This window comes from Belonocnema kinseyi, chromosome 2, assembly GCF_010883055.1.
Source record: "Belonocnema kinseyi isolate 2016_QV_RU_SX_M_011 chromosome 2, B_treatae_v1, whole genome shotgun sequence".
Classification (NCBI taxonomy): Eukaryota; Metazoa; Arthropoda; class Insecta; order Hymenoptera; family Cynipidae; genus Belonocnema; species Belonocnema kinseyi.
The window spans coordinates 12576820-12595203 of NC_046658.1; the positions used below are offsets into that span (position 1 = coordinate 12576820).

The 18384-nt window shown below is 34.1% G+C and overlaps 1 protein-coding gene across 3 annotated transcripts in view; it reads left to right on the top strand.

Annotated features, from left to right (window-relative positions):
- Positions 1-18384, top strand: part of LOC117166917 (liprin-alpha-1) — a 690677-nt gene that overhangs the window by 552340 nt on the left and 119953 nt on the right. For all 3 annotated transcript variants that reach the window (XM_033351369.1, XM_033351368.1, XM_033351370.1), the window contains exon 18: positions 1739-2002. In XM_033351369.1, coding sequence (XP_033207260.1) covers positions 1739-2002 — 264 coding nt within the window. The remainder of the gene's footprint in view (positions 1-1738; positions 2003-18384) is intronic.

Here is an 18384-nt window from a genome sequence, read left to right on the forward strand (position 1 = left end):
GTGCATCCTATCCGAACCTGGAGCTTTCTAGCTACTTGCCCTTTTCAGGACCGCTAAAACATCTACAGCTGTGATTTTTGTCTGCTGCATTTCAGGGTTGTTGCTTGTCCCTGCTATCTCCAGTTTGAAACATGCAGTATCCAAAATTGCATCTGTTCACTTTCTCCCAAACACCCGATCAGTAGTTAGTCATGTCTTCCAATGGAGAGACTTCGGTGTTTTGCTGGTTATTTTGCTTTACACTCAGTTCACAGAAGAACCTTTCTTTCTGTGTGTGAAAGGTTCGATTTTGTTGCCTCTTTGCACTACTTTTCTTGTAACGACGCAGTGTGGCTCTAAGAACATCAAGTGTCTGCCCTGAAGACTCTATAATCTCATCCAATAATGACGGTCTTAATTTCTCGATGTGTCGAGAGAGGATGATTTTAGTAACATGGTTTATCAGCCTTCTGGTTGTATTTCCTATATTATATTGAGTTATTCGACCCAATTTACACCTTCCTTTTCTGACATCCATGTCCAACCTGATCTTCTATGGTAAATCTCGATCCCTTGCTGGAACAAAGACTGCAATTGTAGGGTTAGTTCTGCGGCCCAACGTTATAATGTTTGTGACAGCAGCACGGTATACAAGACTTTTGTACACTAACGCAGTTTATGGCGCGTTAAAATTCGTAGGTAGAACCTTGCTCTTGAAGTAATGTATTAGTGCACGCAGATCATTTTTGATATTCATTTTGGGCAGAGCATGCCTTGGTGTTGGTTCTACATATCTGAACTCTAGTAAAGCATGACCGAAATTTCTGTCAAGTTTCTGTAATTTTTTTGGGATTTCGCTGTTCACATTATCGTTATTAATATCCGGATGTGATTTGTAGTGGATCCGTTACTTGATGATCGTTATCCTTAACATCTATGCTTTCAGCTACAATCAGGTCTTCGTTGTCTTCCATTTTAGTCGAAACTATTATTGTTATTTTTTTTTTAAATATTATTTTCGGATGAACTTGGTTTTTCATCATAGTAACGGACTAAGTCAAGTGACTCATTAGATGATGATGTTATAAATCAAATTAATACGATGTTTGAAATCTTTTGCGATGATATTATAGGTACAAAATTAGAAGCATCGATAAAATTTAATTATCTCCCACCACATTCACAAGGTATGTGCTGAGCTGTCTCCTCACGAAAATCACATTTTCAACCACGAGGGTTTTCTCCAATCCTCACGTTGGTCAATTGTTTTCTCAGTTGGGAGTGTTCGGAAAGCATTCCTACTACGACATTAGTCTGTCTTCTTCCTATATTTAAGATTTGAGGAGTATTTATTTTCAGATTGATGCATGTGGCGAGAAATGTAACATTTCTTTTCTTTACATATACATGGAAAACCCTCGTTTGCCCACCGTTTACAGATAACGAAAACGGGCGTTTCTACACTGTGCGTGAAAGTAATGGGCAAAATCCCCGACACCGATTTTTCAGAGCGGACGGTTTTGTTTTCGTTCATTTTCTTTGAAGTTCAAGAAAGAAATGGTTGTAAGTTCACCCTGTGTAGGGACATTTACTACACATTTTCTGCATAGAATTGTATCGATTGCATTACTTTTCACTTATCAATGCTTAAATGAAAAATTTGAATGTTATTTTCTTAAATTGGCAGATTAGCGTATTTGATATTTGCCGGAAATAATCTCAAATGTTATTTTTAATAGTTAACTTTTATACTTTACAGCAATCCTCTACATCGACTGAAACTGAGACTGGCTATTCAGGAGATGGTATCATTAACCAGTCCATCGGCACCGAAAACTTCACGTACAACTTTAGCATTCGGGGATATGAATCATGAGTGGATCGGAAACGTTTGGCTACTAAGTCTTGGCTTACAACAATATCGGTCTACTTTCATGGAGTGCCTTGTAGACGCCAGAATGCTAGACCATCTTACTAAAAAAGATCTTCGAGGACAACTCCGAATGGTTGATAGTTTTCACAGGTGACATTCTTTAATAAGTTTCTCTAAAACTATTTATTTGTTAACAGAATATTAAGTTGGAAAATGCTTCATTGATCACTCCTCACAGTGAGAAAAATGCGTTAGCTGGGTGGGAAAAAATAATTTTTCATAAAGGTAATACTTTTTATATGTTTAAACACTAACGTCTAACACATATATAAACACAGTTACAATACAAGGTTAATTTTAATTTTACAAAACCCCCATCGATATATGAAGTAGTATTTCCACCAACAACAGTATCTTTATCCTGAAAATATTTTTACAAATTACGAACTTCTCTCCTAACAATTTCTCCATACAATAATTTAAGCCCTGTTATTAATGTGGCTATCTCGGCACAAAAACTAATGGCAATGGGAATTCTAGATTCTCGTGGGAAACTTTAGGGCTGTAAAAAATCAGCTCCCTATGGGAAACCCACCTGACATAAATGAGCACCCTCCTTATAAATAATTCGCCCTCGCCTTGACGAAGCAATCTCCTCAATGGACTCACCCCAGTATGACATAAAATTCCGGTGGCAAGGCACCCGTTTAAAGAAAATCAACTCCCTGCAAAGACTTTTCTCTCGCATTCGAATATAAACCCTACATTATAAGTCAATTGTAAATCAATTTAGCATGATGCAAAAAGTTTGAATAAAAAGATACGTAGCCGTAAATACACGTAGCAAAGACGTAGTAGATCTTACCCCTATTAGATATCTACTCTCGGTGGCAATACACCAAGTTCCTTTTTCTTGCTGACTCAAGCGTCAGGGATGACTGGGAATCCCCAATAGATGCAGTTTGTATCCAGATTATCGCAAGAGTCCATACCGATCTCTCATGTTTAGTCTTCAGGTCATCCATATAAAATATATGAGTGCCTTTATGCTCGCGATGATTAGTCTCGCTGTAGAAGTATCCAGAAGGATAGCGTAATGCGAGAGATAGTGACAGAAATTTGATGAAAAAGAGCAGAGGGATCCTGATGTCACCCTGAAAGACACCCCTGTAGAAAGTCACGCTGTTCGTTGTCACAGGATGTTTTTTCAATCGGATGAAAGGGTCACGGTTATCTTTATGCGTCTGGATAAACCTTTAGGCGTCAAAACAGAAATACTATAATCTCTGGGTAGTTGAATCGACTGCTTTCCGATAATCAATCCCAGGCCCTCCATAGGTAGCGCTGTTAGAGTTCAGGTATCAGGCTTCTTCCACCAGAAGCTCTTGGTACTATCTGGTTCTACAGCAGAATGGTTCTTTATGCCTATTAATACGTTTTTCACCTCTCACGTAGTGATGGGTGAACATTCCTCCTTAGGTTTTATGAGATCACTGCATTGCTCGTTGGAGCTATTTATGTTCTCTGTTTGAGTTTTGGATTGCTATACTTTTGAGTAGGGTAGAGTGGGGTTAAAAGTGCCGCGAGGAAAAAGTGCTACATAAGATATAACAAGAAGAAATAATTTGGATGGCGACGTCAAAAGTGGTCAAAGTTAACTTTTCACAACACTGAGTCTAAACTAAATGATGCATTTCCTTGGCTCTTGCATTAAAACATATATAAGTCATTGAAGTTCAACAAATTAATATAATATTTGGAACTTTTTCCCCGCAGGACTTTTAACCTCACTTTACTCTACTGCTCTTGGTTCCACCGACACACTAAAAATCCAAGCGAGTAGCTTTAGTGGCCTTGGAAGGTCTTTGTTGTTGATATCTTTCATGTTACTTCCCACCCAAGGTTGTGAGCTGCCAACCGCTCCAAAAAGCCAAATTCGGGTTACTTCATCTGAACTCATCGTCATCGGGTTTGGTAATTGGGAGCCCCTCGACGACTATCGCCACTTCTAGGTGACTTCAAAGATGTTGGCTTTAAAAGACTGTCAAGGGGGCCTTTGCTTGTGAGGAGATCTCCGAGGATTCTGACCTGTGCAACATCAATTGTTCAGTTTATGATGCGGTGAGAGTTTTGGCTAATTCAAATCAAGGGTTAAAATCGACAATACTGTCTGGGTATAATACACCCAGTCTAGGCTGAGAGGGTTAAATTTCTTATAAATTTACAAAATGCTATCGATGAAATTGAAGGAAGGCACTAAGAGAATAATCCGCTTTAAGTATCTTTAAGACAACCTCATGACATCTGAGGAGGAATATCCATTAATCAATGCCGAATAGGTGAAGAAAGTACTTAGGGGCACGAAGAGCTTCTCTACTGCAGGACCAGGTGGTATCAAGAACATCTGGTGGAAGAAGTTTCTTTTAATCTCCAGCACCTAGCCCGCACCTTCACCTAAAGGCTAATAACTTGTCTGAATACGCTGTATAAAATATTTACAGCTATCCTAAAGGACAGGATTGTTTGGACAATTGTGCCTGTTTGGGAAGAGATGTACGAACAACCTGAGTTCAAAAAAGGTGAGATAACTTTTTAATTTACTGGTGCGTCTGCAAAGTCTCTAGATTCTACTAGCGCTGCCTGTCGATCGCCTGGATTGACTAATAGAAAGCTTTCGATTCAACCTCGCATACATATATCATCTGTCTGTTTAAAAAGCTTATAGCCTAATATACACATATCAAAATGTATAGAAAGATTGATGCCCCTCTGGAAAACTATATTCACTATGTTATCTGGAAATAATCATGTAGCAATGAACAGTGTCACCCTTCGAGGGGTGTTTTTTGGAGCCTCTGCGGTGACACTGATCATTGCAAGCATTAGGTCATTTTGTATTTTATATTGGTCGATATATAAATCTTCAATGTCTTTAAAACTGAATTCTAATATGTACAGGCACTCAGCGTCTCCAACGAAGAGATTCTCTCCTAAAGGTTGTCAGAAATCACGTGGCGATATGTAAAGGAGCTTTCCCTTACAACGCTGAGGAGCGGGCGGCTCAGTCCCTTGGCCTCATTCTTAATATCAGAGGTGACGAAAGTGAATGATTGGATCTAGATACCTCACTTCGAAAAGCTGAAGTGAAGAAAGTAGCCATACAAAAATTCTTCCTGCAGCTCCTTCGCAAAGCAGTGTACGGAAACTTTTATAAAAATATGGAAGATCAGTCCTTATCTAAAGAGCTAACGCTTGCTTTCCGCAAATCATTCATATAAAATTCAGTCACAGTGAATTTTATTTTCACGTGCCAGGATGGTATCACTTCCACCTTAGTGTAATGTAGCCCCTAAGTACTTTCTTTACCTTTTGGGCAGTGATTAATGAACATTTCACCTCACATGTCATGAGGTTGTCGAAAAGATACTTTAAGCGTATGATTTTCTTAGAGTCTCTCTTCAATTTTAGTGCTAGAATTTTGTAAATTTATAGAAAATTTAATCAATCCTGTGCTTGATTGTCAGCAGCTTTAACTTGTTTAGTGTTCCATACTAAATCCTCGGTTCGTGATTTTGCCGGTTCTTCATCGTGTTGCCATCCAAATTATTTCCAGTACCCCGAACTTTAGTGTGATCGGCACTGTTTGCCAGCCCATTTTCGCATGCTCTGCGCTCTTAATCGTTTTAAACCACATCTGCAACTGGATTCTGTCGTGCCATTGTTATTCCCATGAGCAGCTAGAAAAGGGGTTTGTACGTGCTTGTAGAGTCCCTTATGCAAGTACAACATTGCATAATCTGGGAGGCTGCCTAGTATCCCTGGCCACTGGTTCTTAACTGGGATTGAGAGCGATATGCGTAAAGAGCGCAAAATCCGCTCCTCTCTAGTCCTTCGCCTGTTTATATTTTCTTAGCAGTACGATCTGAAATTAATCTATTTAAATACTTTGTAGAAAATTCATCCCTTGTTTAAAATTCCTTTTTTTTTTCTTTTTAAATTATATTTTTAAGTGATTCATAAATTTATTGAGTTAATATTTCATATCTTCGTTTCGAAATTTAATTACTTTTCATTAAAGAACGAAAAGAAATATATTTTTGCATGAATAATTGTATACTAAGTGATCATGGAAAGATTCACCTTTAAAAACCAGACTTCAAACTTACGTCACTTTTCGGCTGATTGGAGGCAAGAAATAATAATTGAAAAGAAGATAGATGAAAAAGTCAACCAAATCTTTAAAAAAAATTTTTTTTCTTTTTTGTTCAAAATTAATCTATTCAGTTAAAAATTATTTTGTTACTGGGAACTTGATTAATTCAGTTAAAAATACACTGATTTCATTAAAAAATTAACTATTTTCTTAAATTTTTTTTTAAATTTCTAAATTCAACTATTTGGTTGAAAATTCGTCTTTTTGTTTGATAATTTAACTATTTGGCTAAAAATTAATCTATTGTGATAAAAATTATTTTTTTTACAACGTTTAATTTTTTAAAGTAAACATTTTGTTAATTATTAATTAATTTCAGTCAATTAGAAAGTTAACATTTTTCCTATTAAGTGGCACAATGATTGCATTTGCTACAAGTTATTACTTTTTTACTACGCGATAGCAGTCCAATAATTTATTTCAAGAATTTCAAAATAATAATGGCGCAATTAGCAACGGTGTAATGTACAACGTTTGTGAAAGAATTTTACACATAAAAATCAAATGGAACGCTTCTCACGAATATTTTAACAAGCTTCGAAGTGTACAAACGTTTTCTTAAAATTCCTATGAAATTTAAAATGGGTTTGCAGGATTTTTTTTTGTACTCGACAGGATTTTAAAGCTGTTTCCAATAAACATAATTGCACTTCTACTTTTAAAAAGTTTTTGGTTAAAACATAATTGGTTCCCTTTATTTTTCATACTTTATAGCTAAAAATTGGTTAAAATTATATAATTAGCTAATTCCTTTATTCATTGCTTGATTTTTCTATTTAGACATTTAGAGCATTATAAACGATAACATGAGTTTATATTGGAAAGACTGCATCTGAGTCTTTGAACTTTACCATTTCGTGAAAGTCAAAAATTGAAATCGCAGTTGAACTACATTTAATTAAAAAATTCTTTAATTGAAATCTATTACTACATTTTATTTTCTATATGTACATTATTGAGCATGTGAATGCAAACTGGTTCCACTTACGAAAGCGGCGTAGGACGATCTGGGGGTACCGCAGCCGTTAGTTAAAGAAATTTGTATACTATTTATAATAAATATATTTATACAAAATTAAACTAGTATGGAGTTTAATTATTAACGAAACGCGCGGGTTTCTTTTTTTATGATTTACAGAAGTTGTTAGCCATTTGCATACTTTTCTTTATAGTTTGTATTTTTTTTTATATTTTGTCTTTTTTGGTAAAAAATTCTTTTTTTTTGTGGAAAATTCATTTATTTGGTTGAAAATTACTTGTTTAAAAGTAAAAATCAATTCTTTATGCAAAAAATTCGAATGAATTTTTTTTCGAAACTGTCTAGTATTAAGCAATTTTCCGCAGCACCATTGTTATAAACAATTCTTGCGGACCAATATATAAAATTTGAGCTTTTTTCAAATTAAAATTTCCTTTAATCGCCAGAATGGCTTCAGTTATTCCTTAAAATAAAAAATATTTAATAATATTTAATAAAGCATAACAATACAAATTTTGATGAACAAATTAAATAAACAAATTCAAAATTTTGATAAAACATTCAATTTTAATATTTTGCCACAAGAATTGTTTATAACAATGGTTATTATCAACTGTTCAAATAATTTTTTAATGAAACGTCATTCCTGCATTAATGGTCTTACCGATACTAAAACTATTGGCTAATTTGCTTATAAAATTTGTTTATAATATATAAATGGAATAATTAACAAATTATTTGTATTCCATGAGTCCTTAAATATTCATTTAAGACAATATAAAGCTTACCTGATCAGTTATTAGAGCGTAAAAATTATTATATACAAAATTACAGTTTTTCCATACTTTAAAAGAAAATTATTAATAATAAAATAGAGGAGACAAAAGTAGATAATGCAGAAGCCGCCGTTTGAGAGCTGTCCAGCTTCGAGACGGAGTCCAGCGCTGAACAGTAGAAAAGGGTCGCCGAGGGATCGGGCAGGCTGCGGTACCCTGAGATCGTCTTAAGCCACGAAACCTTTTAAACGTCACTTATATAACTTATAAGTTTGAACTTAAAATTTTATTATTGCAATATAAAAGCAGTCAATTTTGCATTGTTCGCAGTGGAACTTTGACTGCTGTAATTTGCTGACTGTTGGCAAATGCGAGCAATCGTCATATATCTGGACATGATCGTATATTTTATTAAAGCGGCCACCCTAGAATCTATTTTTACATTATCATCAGAGAAGGTATTAGGTTTATGTAAAATTCGGTCATATAATTTTCAAAATTCCAAAAAAAAAACGAAAATAGCATTTTAAGCGAAACAACGCACGATATGATAAAAACTCCAAACAAGAAAAGCGTTGAATTTTAAACACCCTATAAGATTATCTTCATGGTATTTTGAATTTTTTCGGAAAATCGAAAATTTAAATTTCCATTGCACAAAAAACAATCAAAAATCAAAAATGCCATTTTGCGCTCAAACTATGCAAAATACAACAAAAGATGAACAGACATAAATTGTGTGCCCAAATAAATATATATAAATTTGTTATTATCAACTTTTTGATAGGACGCGCAGTTTTTCTTTTATTCGTAAAAAACAGCAGTAAAAAGAGAAAAATTAAATTAAATTAAAAAAAATTTCAAGAAGAGACTAAAAAAATTCCATTTTGCGGTCAAACTGTACCAGATAAGAAATAAGGTGAATCAACAAAAATTGTGCATTTGAAAAAGATGTGCAAGTTTTTTATTATTAACTTTTCGATAGGGACGTAGTTTTTGTTTTATTCGTAAAAATTGCATCAAAAATAAAAAATATGTTTTTGGAAAAACTGCACATGTCTTCGTTAAATGCTTCTCTCTCTTTAAAAAATGGGATAGATTAACTTCAAAAATTTCGCAGTGTCTTGAGACTTTTAATGTTAGAAATGAATGTTTGTTTGCCCCGTAACTTTAAATACTAGTCCACATATTTCTTGATAATGTTTTCATTTCAATAAAAAATTAATTAATTCAACAATATTTACCTCGATTTTTATTTTATTAACTTAATATCTTAACTTTTAATTTTTTATCTTTACACGCTCTCATCGTATATGGTATTAGACTTGTGTAAAATTTGACTATCACTTAACTTAAGGCGTACAGTTCCGTACGCACTTGACATTGGCTCATCATATGATTACAATTCATAATATGCAGGAAAATTGAAGCATACTCATTCTTATTGCCTTGTTTTTATATTTTTTTATTTATTTTTAATCTTGCTTTTACGAATAAAAGAAGTACTACGCTTCCTGCCAAAAACAGTATTCTTAACAAATTTGTATGTCTTTTTTGTTTGAAAAATGGTGTCTCATTTATTCTCGTAGCTTGTATCTTTTCTGCAAAAACGTAATTTTTTTATTTTCAATTCTGTTGTTTACGAATAAAATAAAAAATACAGAAAAGTAACGTTTTTCTTTTCTTGACTTTTTCCCATAGCACGCTTTATTTGGTTTTAAACGTCCACTTTCGTTTGATTTTTTGGAGTTTGAAACTGCTACAACTTTTTAATCTTTACTGTATCAAAAAAAGTCAAAGGGATAAATTTTTCGTATTTTTTTTGTGCTATAAATAGCTGTCGATAAAATTTTCAAATCTTGGAAACAAGTCGTATTCAGAATTTTGAAAAAGCTGTAAGGTTTTGAAATTTTATAAAAAATTACTGGTTAACGAACTCGATCTTTCTTTTTGATCCTTCAAACTTTGTGCTAAAGCACGATGCAATCTGTCTAGTCTTTCGAAAGTTATCCCGTACATAGACGAGAACAACAACAAAAACAACAACGACGACAACGACGCTGGATAGACAGACATTCACTGACGCAAAAACTTTTTTTTCTGACTCAGGATTCCTTAAAACGTCGAAATTCCTTAACGATCAAAGCAATGCATTTTCTGGAAATATTATTCTTTCACTGAAGAGATTATATTTCAAGAGAAAGGATTAATTTTGAAGGAAGTACATTAACTTTCAAAAACTGTATATTTTTTATCAAAGAGATGAATCTTCAGCCACAACTGTAATATAGTTTATATCACAGACAAAGAATATTTTCACTTGAACTAGAAATTATTAAAATTCAACAAGAAAAAGGAATATTCCAAAAAACGTAAATGTTTATTTGAATCAGTTAAGTTACCTACATAGAGTAATTTTCAAAGAAAGTTTTGAATTTTCCTACAAATAAATTTAACTATACACAAAAACCTTGAGTACTTGTAATTTAAATCCAAAAGTAGAATTATTTTATTAAAAAGGTATTTTATTAGTTAAGGTTGTCACTATTTTGTCGAAAAATGTTGTATTTGGTTTGAAAATTAATTTTCTTAGTGACAAGTCTTCGTTTACATATTTTGTTGAAAGTTCATCGTGTTTCTTGGAAAATGAAAGTAATTTGATTTAATTGCCTGCGTTTTGTTTAGTGATTTTGAATATTTTTTATAAAATTAATTTTCTCGATTGAAAATACTGGTACTTGTTTTAAAGTTCAAGTTCTTAGTTTATAATTATTTGTAATATTTGAATACCCACTACTTTGCTTGAAAATTTAACTCTTTTATTTAAAATTCGCTTTTGTCGAATGGAAATTCATTCTTCAAGTGTAAATGGACCTATTTTACTTTGGGTGGAAAATGGATTGTTTCAGTTTACAATTCAACTTTTGGTATAAAAATTAACTTTTTTGTTCATAATTTATATTTTTGGTTGAAAATTGAACAATTTTGGTAGAAAGTTGAAGTGGTTGTTCCGAAGTGAAGGACACACGGAGAAACCTTTTGCTGCAATATTTACTGAAAATCAGACTAGATGGTAATATTTTTAGTTTGCAATGGAGGGACATAGCGGAACTTTTGTAACGTTTACTACTCCGAGTAGTGACTACTATCGGCGAGAAAACTGTGGGCCTTTGAAGCTTAACAACTCAGTCAAAAAAATGCTAGCGCAACAAAAAAACAATCATTTAAAAGATGAAAGTGTTCTACGTTAATGAGCTTGAAGAAGTTTATGTAAAAAAAATTTTGCGCTTAGCAGACTGAAAAATGTAAAAAAAAGTAAGGATTTTCGGGCAACTATATTATCGTCAGTTCTAATACAGATATTAAAGCGATTCAAACTGCAAACTGTCATGCATAGGCTCTGTATTTATTTTCAATCGCCCGTAAGGATGTGTTAGTCTTACTTCTTGTGAAAATAGCGATATTTTTAGACATTTTTTTGTTGGAAAACAAGTGACAGAAATCAGGGGGGGGGGGCCCGCTTTTTTTTACTATCGACCGCTGGTCCCTTTCTTTGACCCGTGGCTAAGTGCCATCCAAGCATTCAGAACTAGGAGGCGAAGAATGGCACCAGCGGTCGGCAGTAAAACAAAAAAGATCCCCCACCTCCCTGATTTCTGTCACTTATTTTCCAACACAAAAAATTGTTTAAAAATATCGCGATTGCCACAAAAAAGAAGACTAACACATCCTTCTGGGTGATTGAAAATAAATACAGAGCCTATCAATTACAGTTTGCAGTTTGAATCGCTTTAATATCTGTATTAGAAATGAAGATAACATAGTTGCACATTTTTGTGCTTCTAAGCAACAATTTTGATTATTTTTTAAATTTCTCAACTGCAAATGGTTCACAACAGTTTTCCTCATGCTCATGAATTTTTTCAAATTTTTTCCATTGCCCCTTGTATAAGAAATAATGCTCTAAACTTGACTGTTCTTGAATATACCCAAAAATCCTTGCTTTTTTACATTTTTCAGTCTGCTAAGCACATGATTTTTTTACATAAACGTCTTCAAGCTCATTAGCGTAGAACAGTTTCAGCTTTTAAATGCCTTTTTTTTGTTGCGCTAGCATTTTTTTTTACTGATGCCGAGCTACAAAATTCATTGGAATAAAATTTAAAAATGTTACATTTATTTCTACAGAAGATTGCAATATGTGCAAATGACTATAGTAACGTTAAAAGAGACTGGCGCACTGATTTAGTAAGCGACTTAGTAAAAATTGGTGCAGTCAGATTAGCAGATGAAAAAAAAAAACCCCAACATGCGCCGCGTCGCGTTTAAGGTTATACGTATACGTGACAACAATATAAACTCGAAACCAAATACGTAATCTTGAACATGATTTTTAGACGTAAACCTATTTTTAAAGATTGAATGCCATTTACCACTGGGACATAATTCATTCCATCGACATATAGTACTGGATCGCTGGCCTCGGCCGTCAGATTGGTCAGTTGACCCTTTTCTAATGAAAACAGGTGAAAGATGAGTAGAACCAATCACTATCCTTAGAAAAGGATACATCGACTTTCTTGATTTGTTCTCTCTTTGTATTCCCTAGTCCACTTCTGACGTCCATAACAAGCGGTCCAGTACTGTAGGTACGGTGCATCCAACGTTTGAAAATTTGGTTACTCTCGTCGCAAACGACGATCCATCATGTACTAAACGTGTTCCATTGGTTTGAGGTGGGGGCTCATTGCAGGGTGTTGGAGCAATGCAATGTTGTGCTGTTCAAAAAACCGCCTAGTAATCATAGCTCTGTGAACCGGTGCATTATCTTGCATGAAAATGAATGCCTTTTACCTTTCTCTTATAGGCAGCACAATCGGCGTCAAAATTTCGTCATTGTCGCGCCTAGCTTTTAAATGTCCCTGAATGATTACCAGGGGTATTTTCCAGGTCCGTGAGATACCACCCCATATCATCACCGATCCGCCGTTGCACATTGGAAGAAATTGGAAATGTACTGTTTATAATCCACTACAGACTACAATTCTTGACCAATTTTGATATTTTTTTTTTAAATGATCAGAATTAAATCCTGCAGAACGTCATTAAACCTGATTTTTTAATTTCACTCCGTTCAATTTATTATTTAAACAAATAGAACGTAAAAATTGGACATTTTACGAATATAATTTTTTTTTCTGCGAAGAAAAGACGTAAGAGAAATTGCTATCTATCAGAATTATTGCAGATATATTTCAGGAACATAAATATTAGGTTTAAGATTTAGGTTAATTGTTATAAATAATTAATAGAAAAAATTGCTTTCATATGGTGCTCAGCCACAACAAAAAACTTTATCTTGATTAAAAGTACCTGAATATCTCGAAAAAGTAGTATTAAGAATGTAAAATAACCATTAATTTAATTAACAATTATCACTATTATAAATATTCTAATAAACAAATTGTGTTATTTTATTTTTTCGAAGATGTTTATCTCATTAAAAAACTTTCACATTAATTCTAAATTATAATACATAGTTGCACACAATTATAAATTTTAAATATTTTTATTGTTAATAACAATATTGTAAACAAATTAAAAATTTTATCGTTTCCTATCGGAAGAGATTATTTTTTCTGCTAAATCATGTTGCACTTTTCTAAGTAGTTATAATTTATCAAGAAAGTGTGGCAATAACTCGCTATTGTTATTACTATTAATAAGGTATTTGTGAAAAAATCCGCCTATTTTGACGCAAAGTTGCTGCAGATGACTGTTTGTTTAAAATATTGTTAATAAAAATAACAAAGCGAGTTTTTGCCACATTTTCTTGATGAATTGTAACCACTTAGAAAACTGCAGCATGATTTAGCAGAAAAAATCATTTTGTTCTTATGGAAAACGCAAAATTTTTAAATTTGGTTATAATATTGTTATTAATATACTACTTATACAAGATATTTAGGTATTTGTAATCAAGATCAAGTTTTTTGTTATGGTTGAGCACCGTATGAAAGTAACTGTTTATATTAATGGCTTATAACAATGAACCCTTTCAGGGGCAGTTTAAAATTCGGCTATACTCAAACCGAAAGTCGTAGAGATTTGAAATTTTTTTCGAAACATTTGACATGTTATATCATAACATAACATATTTTGAAATATATCAAAAATGGAAATTTTATTTGAAAAAAATATATAAATTGTAACGCATGTGTAATTAATTGTTTCTTGTTATACTGTATAATTTGTTAGGGCCGCTAATTCGCGCGTTTCCTTTGTGCTAAAAAATTTTGCCCCTAAAAGGGTTAACCTAAATCTTAAACCTAATATTCATGTTCCTAAAGTATATGTGCAATAATTCTGATAGATAGCGACTTCTCTTAAGTCTTCTTTTCGGAGCAAGAAATAATATTATTAAAATGTCCAATTATGATGTTCTGTTTGTTTAAATAATAAATTTTACAGAGTCAAATTAAAAAATCGGGCCCAATGATGTTCTGCAGGATTTAATTCTCGGTATTTGAAAAAACATCAAAATTGGTTAAGAATTTTAGCCTGTAGTGGATTATGAACAGTAAATTCCCGAATCCTCCCACTGTGCGTTGTAGGTGACGACCGGGTGCACGAAGTTTTGGGGAAAACGTTCCCCTTGACGGCGCCAAAGAAGAGAACGTCGGTCGTTACCATCATGGAAAAATCGGGATTCGTCGCTGAACAAAACAATACGCCACCGCCTCAAGGCCCAGTTCAGGTGTTCGTTGGCGTATCTTAAACGGGCTTGACAATGCCTTCGTGTTAACATCGGTACACGATTTGGATGTCTTGCATTCAAGTCACTTTCACCAAGACAGTTCCTTGCCGTTCGAGCGGAGATGTTTTGGGCTCGTCGTGGTCGGCCTCCTTCTTGCTGTTATTCTTGTCGTCGTCGAGTCGGGAAATGCTGCACAACGATGTTCGCGTGAACTAAAGTTTCAAGGCGAATATCTCGAAAGATCGCTCGATCATCCTGAGCAATAGTCACTCGATGGCAACCTTGCCCTGGCCGTCGATTGTATCTAGCGGTTTTGAGGTGCCGTGAATACAATCGGGATACTGCGTACTAAGTAAGGCTTATAAGATTACCAACTTCACGACGGGTGTATCCCTCTTCAACAAGAGTCACTAAACGAGCAGCTTCCGCCTCTGACAAGTGTCGCCGTGGCATGATGAAAAATCAAAGCGAAATACAAAAACAAAAAATTGTCAATGAAGAAAAAGGGTAGTTTTGAAAAAACTGTTTGATTTTTAGGTGTTCAGTTCGAATGGAAATCAAGCAGAGATTTGTCTTCTAAACAGGTATGAATCGGGGTAGAAATGTGATTTGGGTCATTAACTGTAATTTTAATTAAATAAAAAATTGATGTTGAAAAACATCAGGCAAACAGACACACTCCTACACACACTCAGCCATACACATTTACACACACACGTCCTCGGAAGCGTAAATCAGACCGTGCAACCTCCACGTGGTACGCTTTGGGTAACGCCATGAATAGGACTTGTTCGAGCGATAAAACGTGACCCTTTAATTACACAGCCACACAAAAAAAATTAGTGTGCGGATCTGGTAACAAGACACACGTATTCCTATGGATTTTGGGACGCTGAATTCAAATTTGGTATCAAAAATCATCCATCACGTCATGGTTGAGCCATAACCTCCAAAGATGACGAAAAATTATGCACTGAGGCAAATAAATTTCAAAATAATGCCAGTGATCCAAATTTTCACTTCAAAAACATGTCGACAACTGTGAAGGATCAACCGTTGCCTGATATCAACTTATTTAACATAACTTTACCCAACAGAACCTGACCTCACATAACCTGAATTAACAGAAATTTATTGAACTACCCGTAAAGCTCTGGAAGCATATTTTTCGAGTAGCAAATGTGTGCTACATCGAATGGGTCAATTCGAGCCTAACCTAGAAATAAATCTAACCTAGCCTAACCTGACCTAACCTCACGAAACACAATTAAACTGATTGTGTTGTCCCGTTGTGTTTGCGGTACCATTTGAATCAGCTTGGGGTTAACCTGCAAAGAGGTAAAACCTATCCTAACCTAAAAAAACCTAACCTAACTTCACGTAACACAATTAAACTCATTATGTTGTCCCGTTGTGTTGGCTGTATCGTTTCATTCAGCTTCGGCTTAACCTACATAGAGGTTTAACCTATCCTGACCTAACAAAACCTGACCTAACCTAACCTAGCCGAATGAAATCCAACCACACGTGTAGCTATGTAAGCGTACGGTTCTCAGTCTTAAATGTGTGCTATATTTAATACGTTAACTCGATCTTAACCTAGAAATGAATTTAACTTAACAGAACCTAACGAAATTTTGCTTAACACAATACAACTTAACTTAAGTGTTCCCGTTGTAACACAATAAAATTCATTTCATTGTACTACAGGTGGTTAAAAATCTAGACGCACATTACTCATTTGAAGAAACTTAGAATTACAAGTAGAATTGACCTCATTTCAATTAACCTGACAATGTTTGTATCAATTAAAATGTAGAACTATAACTTAAACATGCAAATGAATAAGAGTTTTATTCAACATTTTTTTCTCTCTGCTTTTCTTAAACTTAAGGGATATATTTATACTATCTTTCGTGTTCACATTTTATCTTGCTTTTTATCGTAAATAAATTGATATATAGACCTACTTCAGTCTATTTTCTGCCTGCTATAACGCGTTCTTTTTTCTTCATTTGTAGGTTAAGATCGAGTTAACCTATCAAATATAGCACTATACGTGTGGTTGAATTTCATTCGGCTAGATTAGGTTAGGTCAGGCTTTGTTAGGTTAGCATAGGTTAAACCTCTATGTAGTTTAAGCCGAAGCTGAATGAAACGGTACCGCAAACGCAACGGGACAACAAAATGAGTTTAATTGTGTTCCGTGAAGTTAAGTTAGGTTAGGTCAGGTTTTTTTAGGTTAGGATAGGTTTGACCTCTTTGCAGGTTAACCCCAAGCTGATTCAAATGGTACCGCAAACACAACGGGACAACACAATCAGTTTAATTGTGTTTCGTGAGGTTAGGTTCGGCTAGGTTAGATTTATTTCTAGGTTAGGCTCGAGTTGACCCATTCGATGTAGCACACATTTGCTACTCGGAAAATATGCTTCCAGAGCTTTACGTGTAGTTCAATAAATTTCTGTTAATTCAGGTTAGGTGAGATTAGGTTCTGTTGGGTAAAGTTATGTTAAATAAGTTGCTACCAGGCAAGGGTTGATCCTTCACAGTTGTCGACATGTTTTTGAAGTGAAAATTTGCATCACTGGCATTATTTTGAAATTTATTTGCCTCAGTGCATGATTTTTCGTCATTTTTTGAGTTTATGGCTAGACCATGACGTGATAGGTGATTTTTGATACCGAATTTGAATTCACCGGCCCAAAATCCATAGAAATACGTGTGTCTCGTTACCAGATCCGCACACTTATTTTGTTTTGTGTGGCTGTGTTATTTCAAAAGTTTGCTTGTTTGCAGTAAGGAAACAGTTATTTAGATCGAAATATAATTCTGCAGGGTTTTCAGGGTTTATTTCAGGTTTCATAACTGCCCCTTAATCTTCTGTGCGACCATTGGTTGTTGAAATATCGTCGATCAAAGACAAAATGGTCCTTTTTGATTTAAAGTTCGATATTTCAGTGAAAAATTGTCATACCAAGGTTTTGAAAAAAGTAAATAGAAACTGAATAAACAAGCTATCTGGTTCATACCTTAGCTAAGTTGAAAAATTTGTTTGAATCTCGTGGACTTGAAAAAAAGCAAACAAATTTGAAAAATGTTATCCTTACACTACTTGTTAAAATTGCGCGGAATACGTAGCTCTGAATTTTTTTTACTAAAACCTCTCAAAACTAGAAACTTAAGGCTTAAAAATGCTTTTTTTAAGACCTTGATACGCCCATTTTTCACTGAGATACAGCATTCTGAAAAATCACTAAAAATTCGAAAAATTTTGTTGACCCTTCAATTTTTGCCGTTAGTGTAATTTAATATGAATAATTTTTCAGTAGAAACCTTCTAAATTAAACGAAATTTAATGTGAATCTAGCTGTATACAAAAATTTTATTTTTATATTAAAAACAAATCTTGGATTGCCCAGAAACTTTTAAAAAAATTTTAATTTTATATTATTAGTTGCTACCTAGAACAGTTTTTTTTTAACTTTAAAAAATTCCAGCAAGTTTCTGTCACTGAGCAAAAAAATAGGCACCGTTTCAGAAAATTGGACTTTTCTTTTTTAAACCCAACCCTTATACTTAATGTTTGCCCAGGACACTACTATGCGCTGGTGATTACTTTTATCCCTTACTCTCATCACGGGTGATATGGGGCGTCTTTCAACATTTAAAGAAATCTTTAACACCGGTATAAGCCTTAGGGTACACATTATATGTACACGTTCACCTGTAAACGGCCCGTTTTGTCTGACGAGAAAATAACACGTGTGCTTCTGGAACTTGCCTGTTTCAAATGTGATTCTTCGG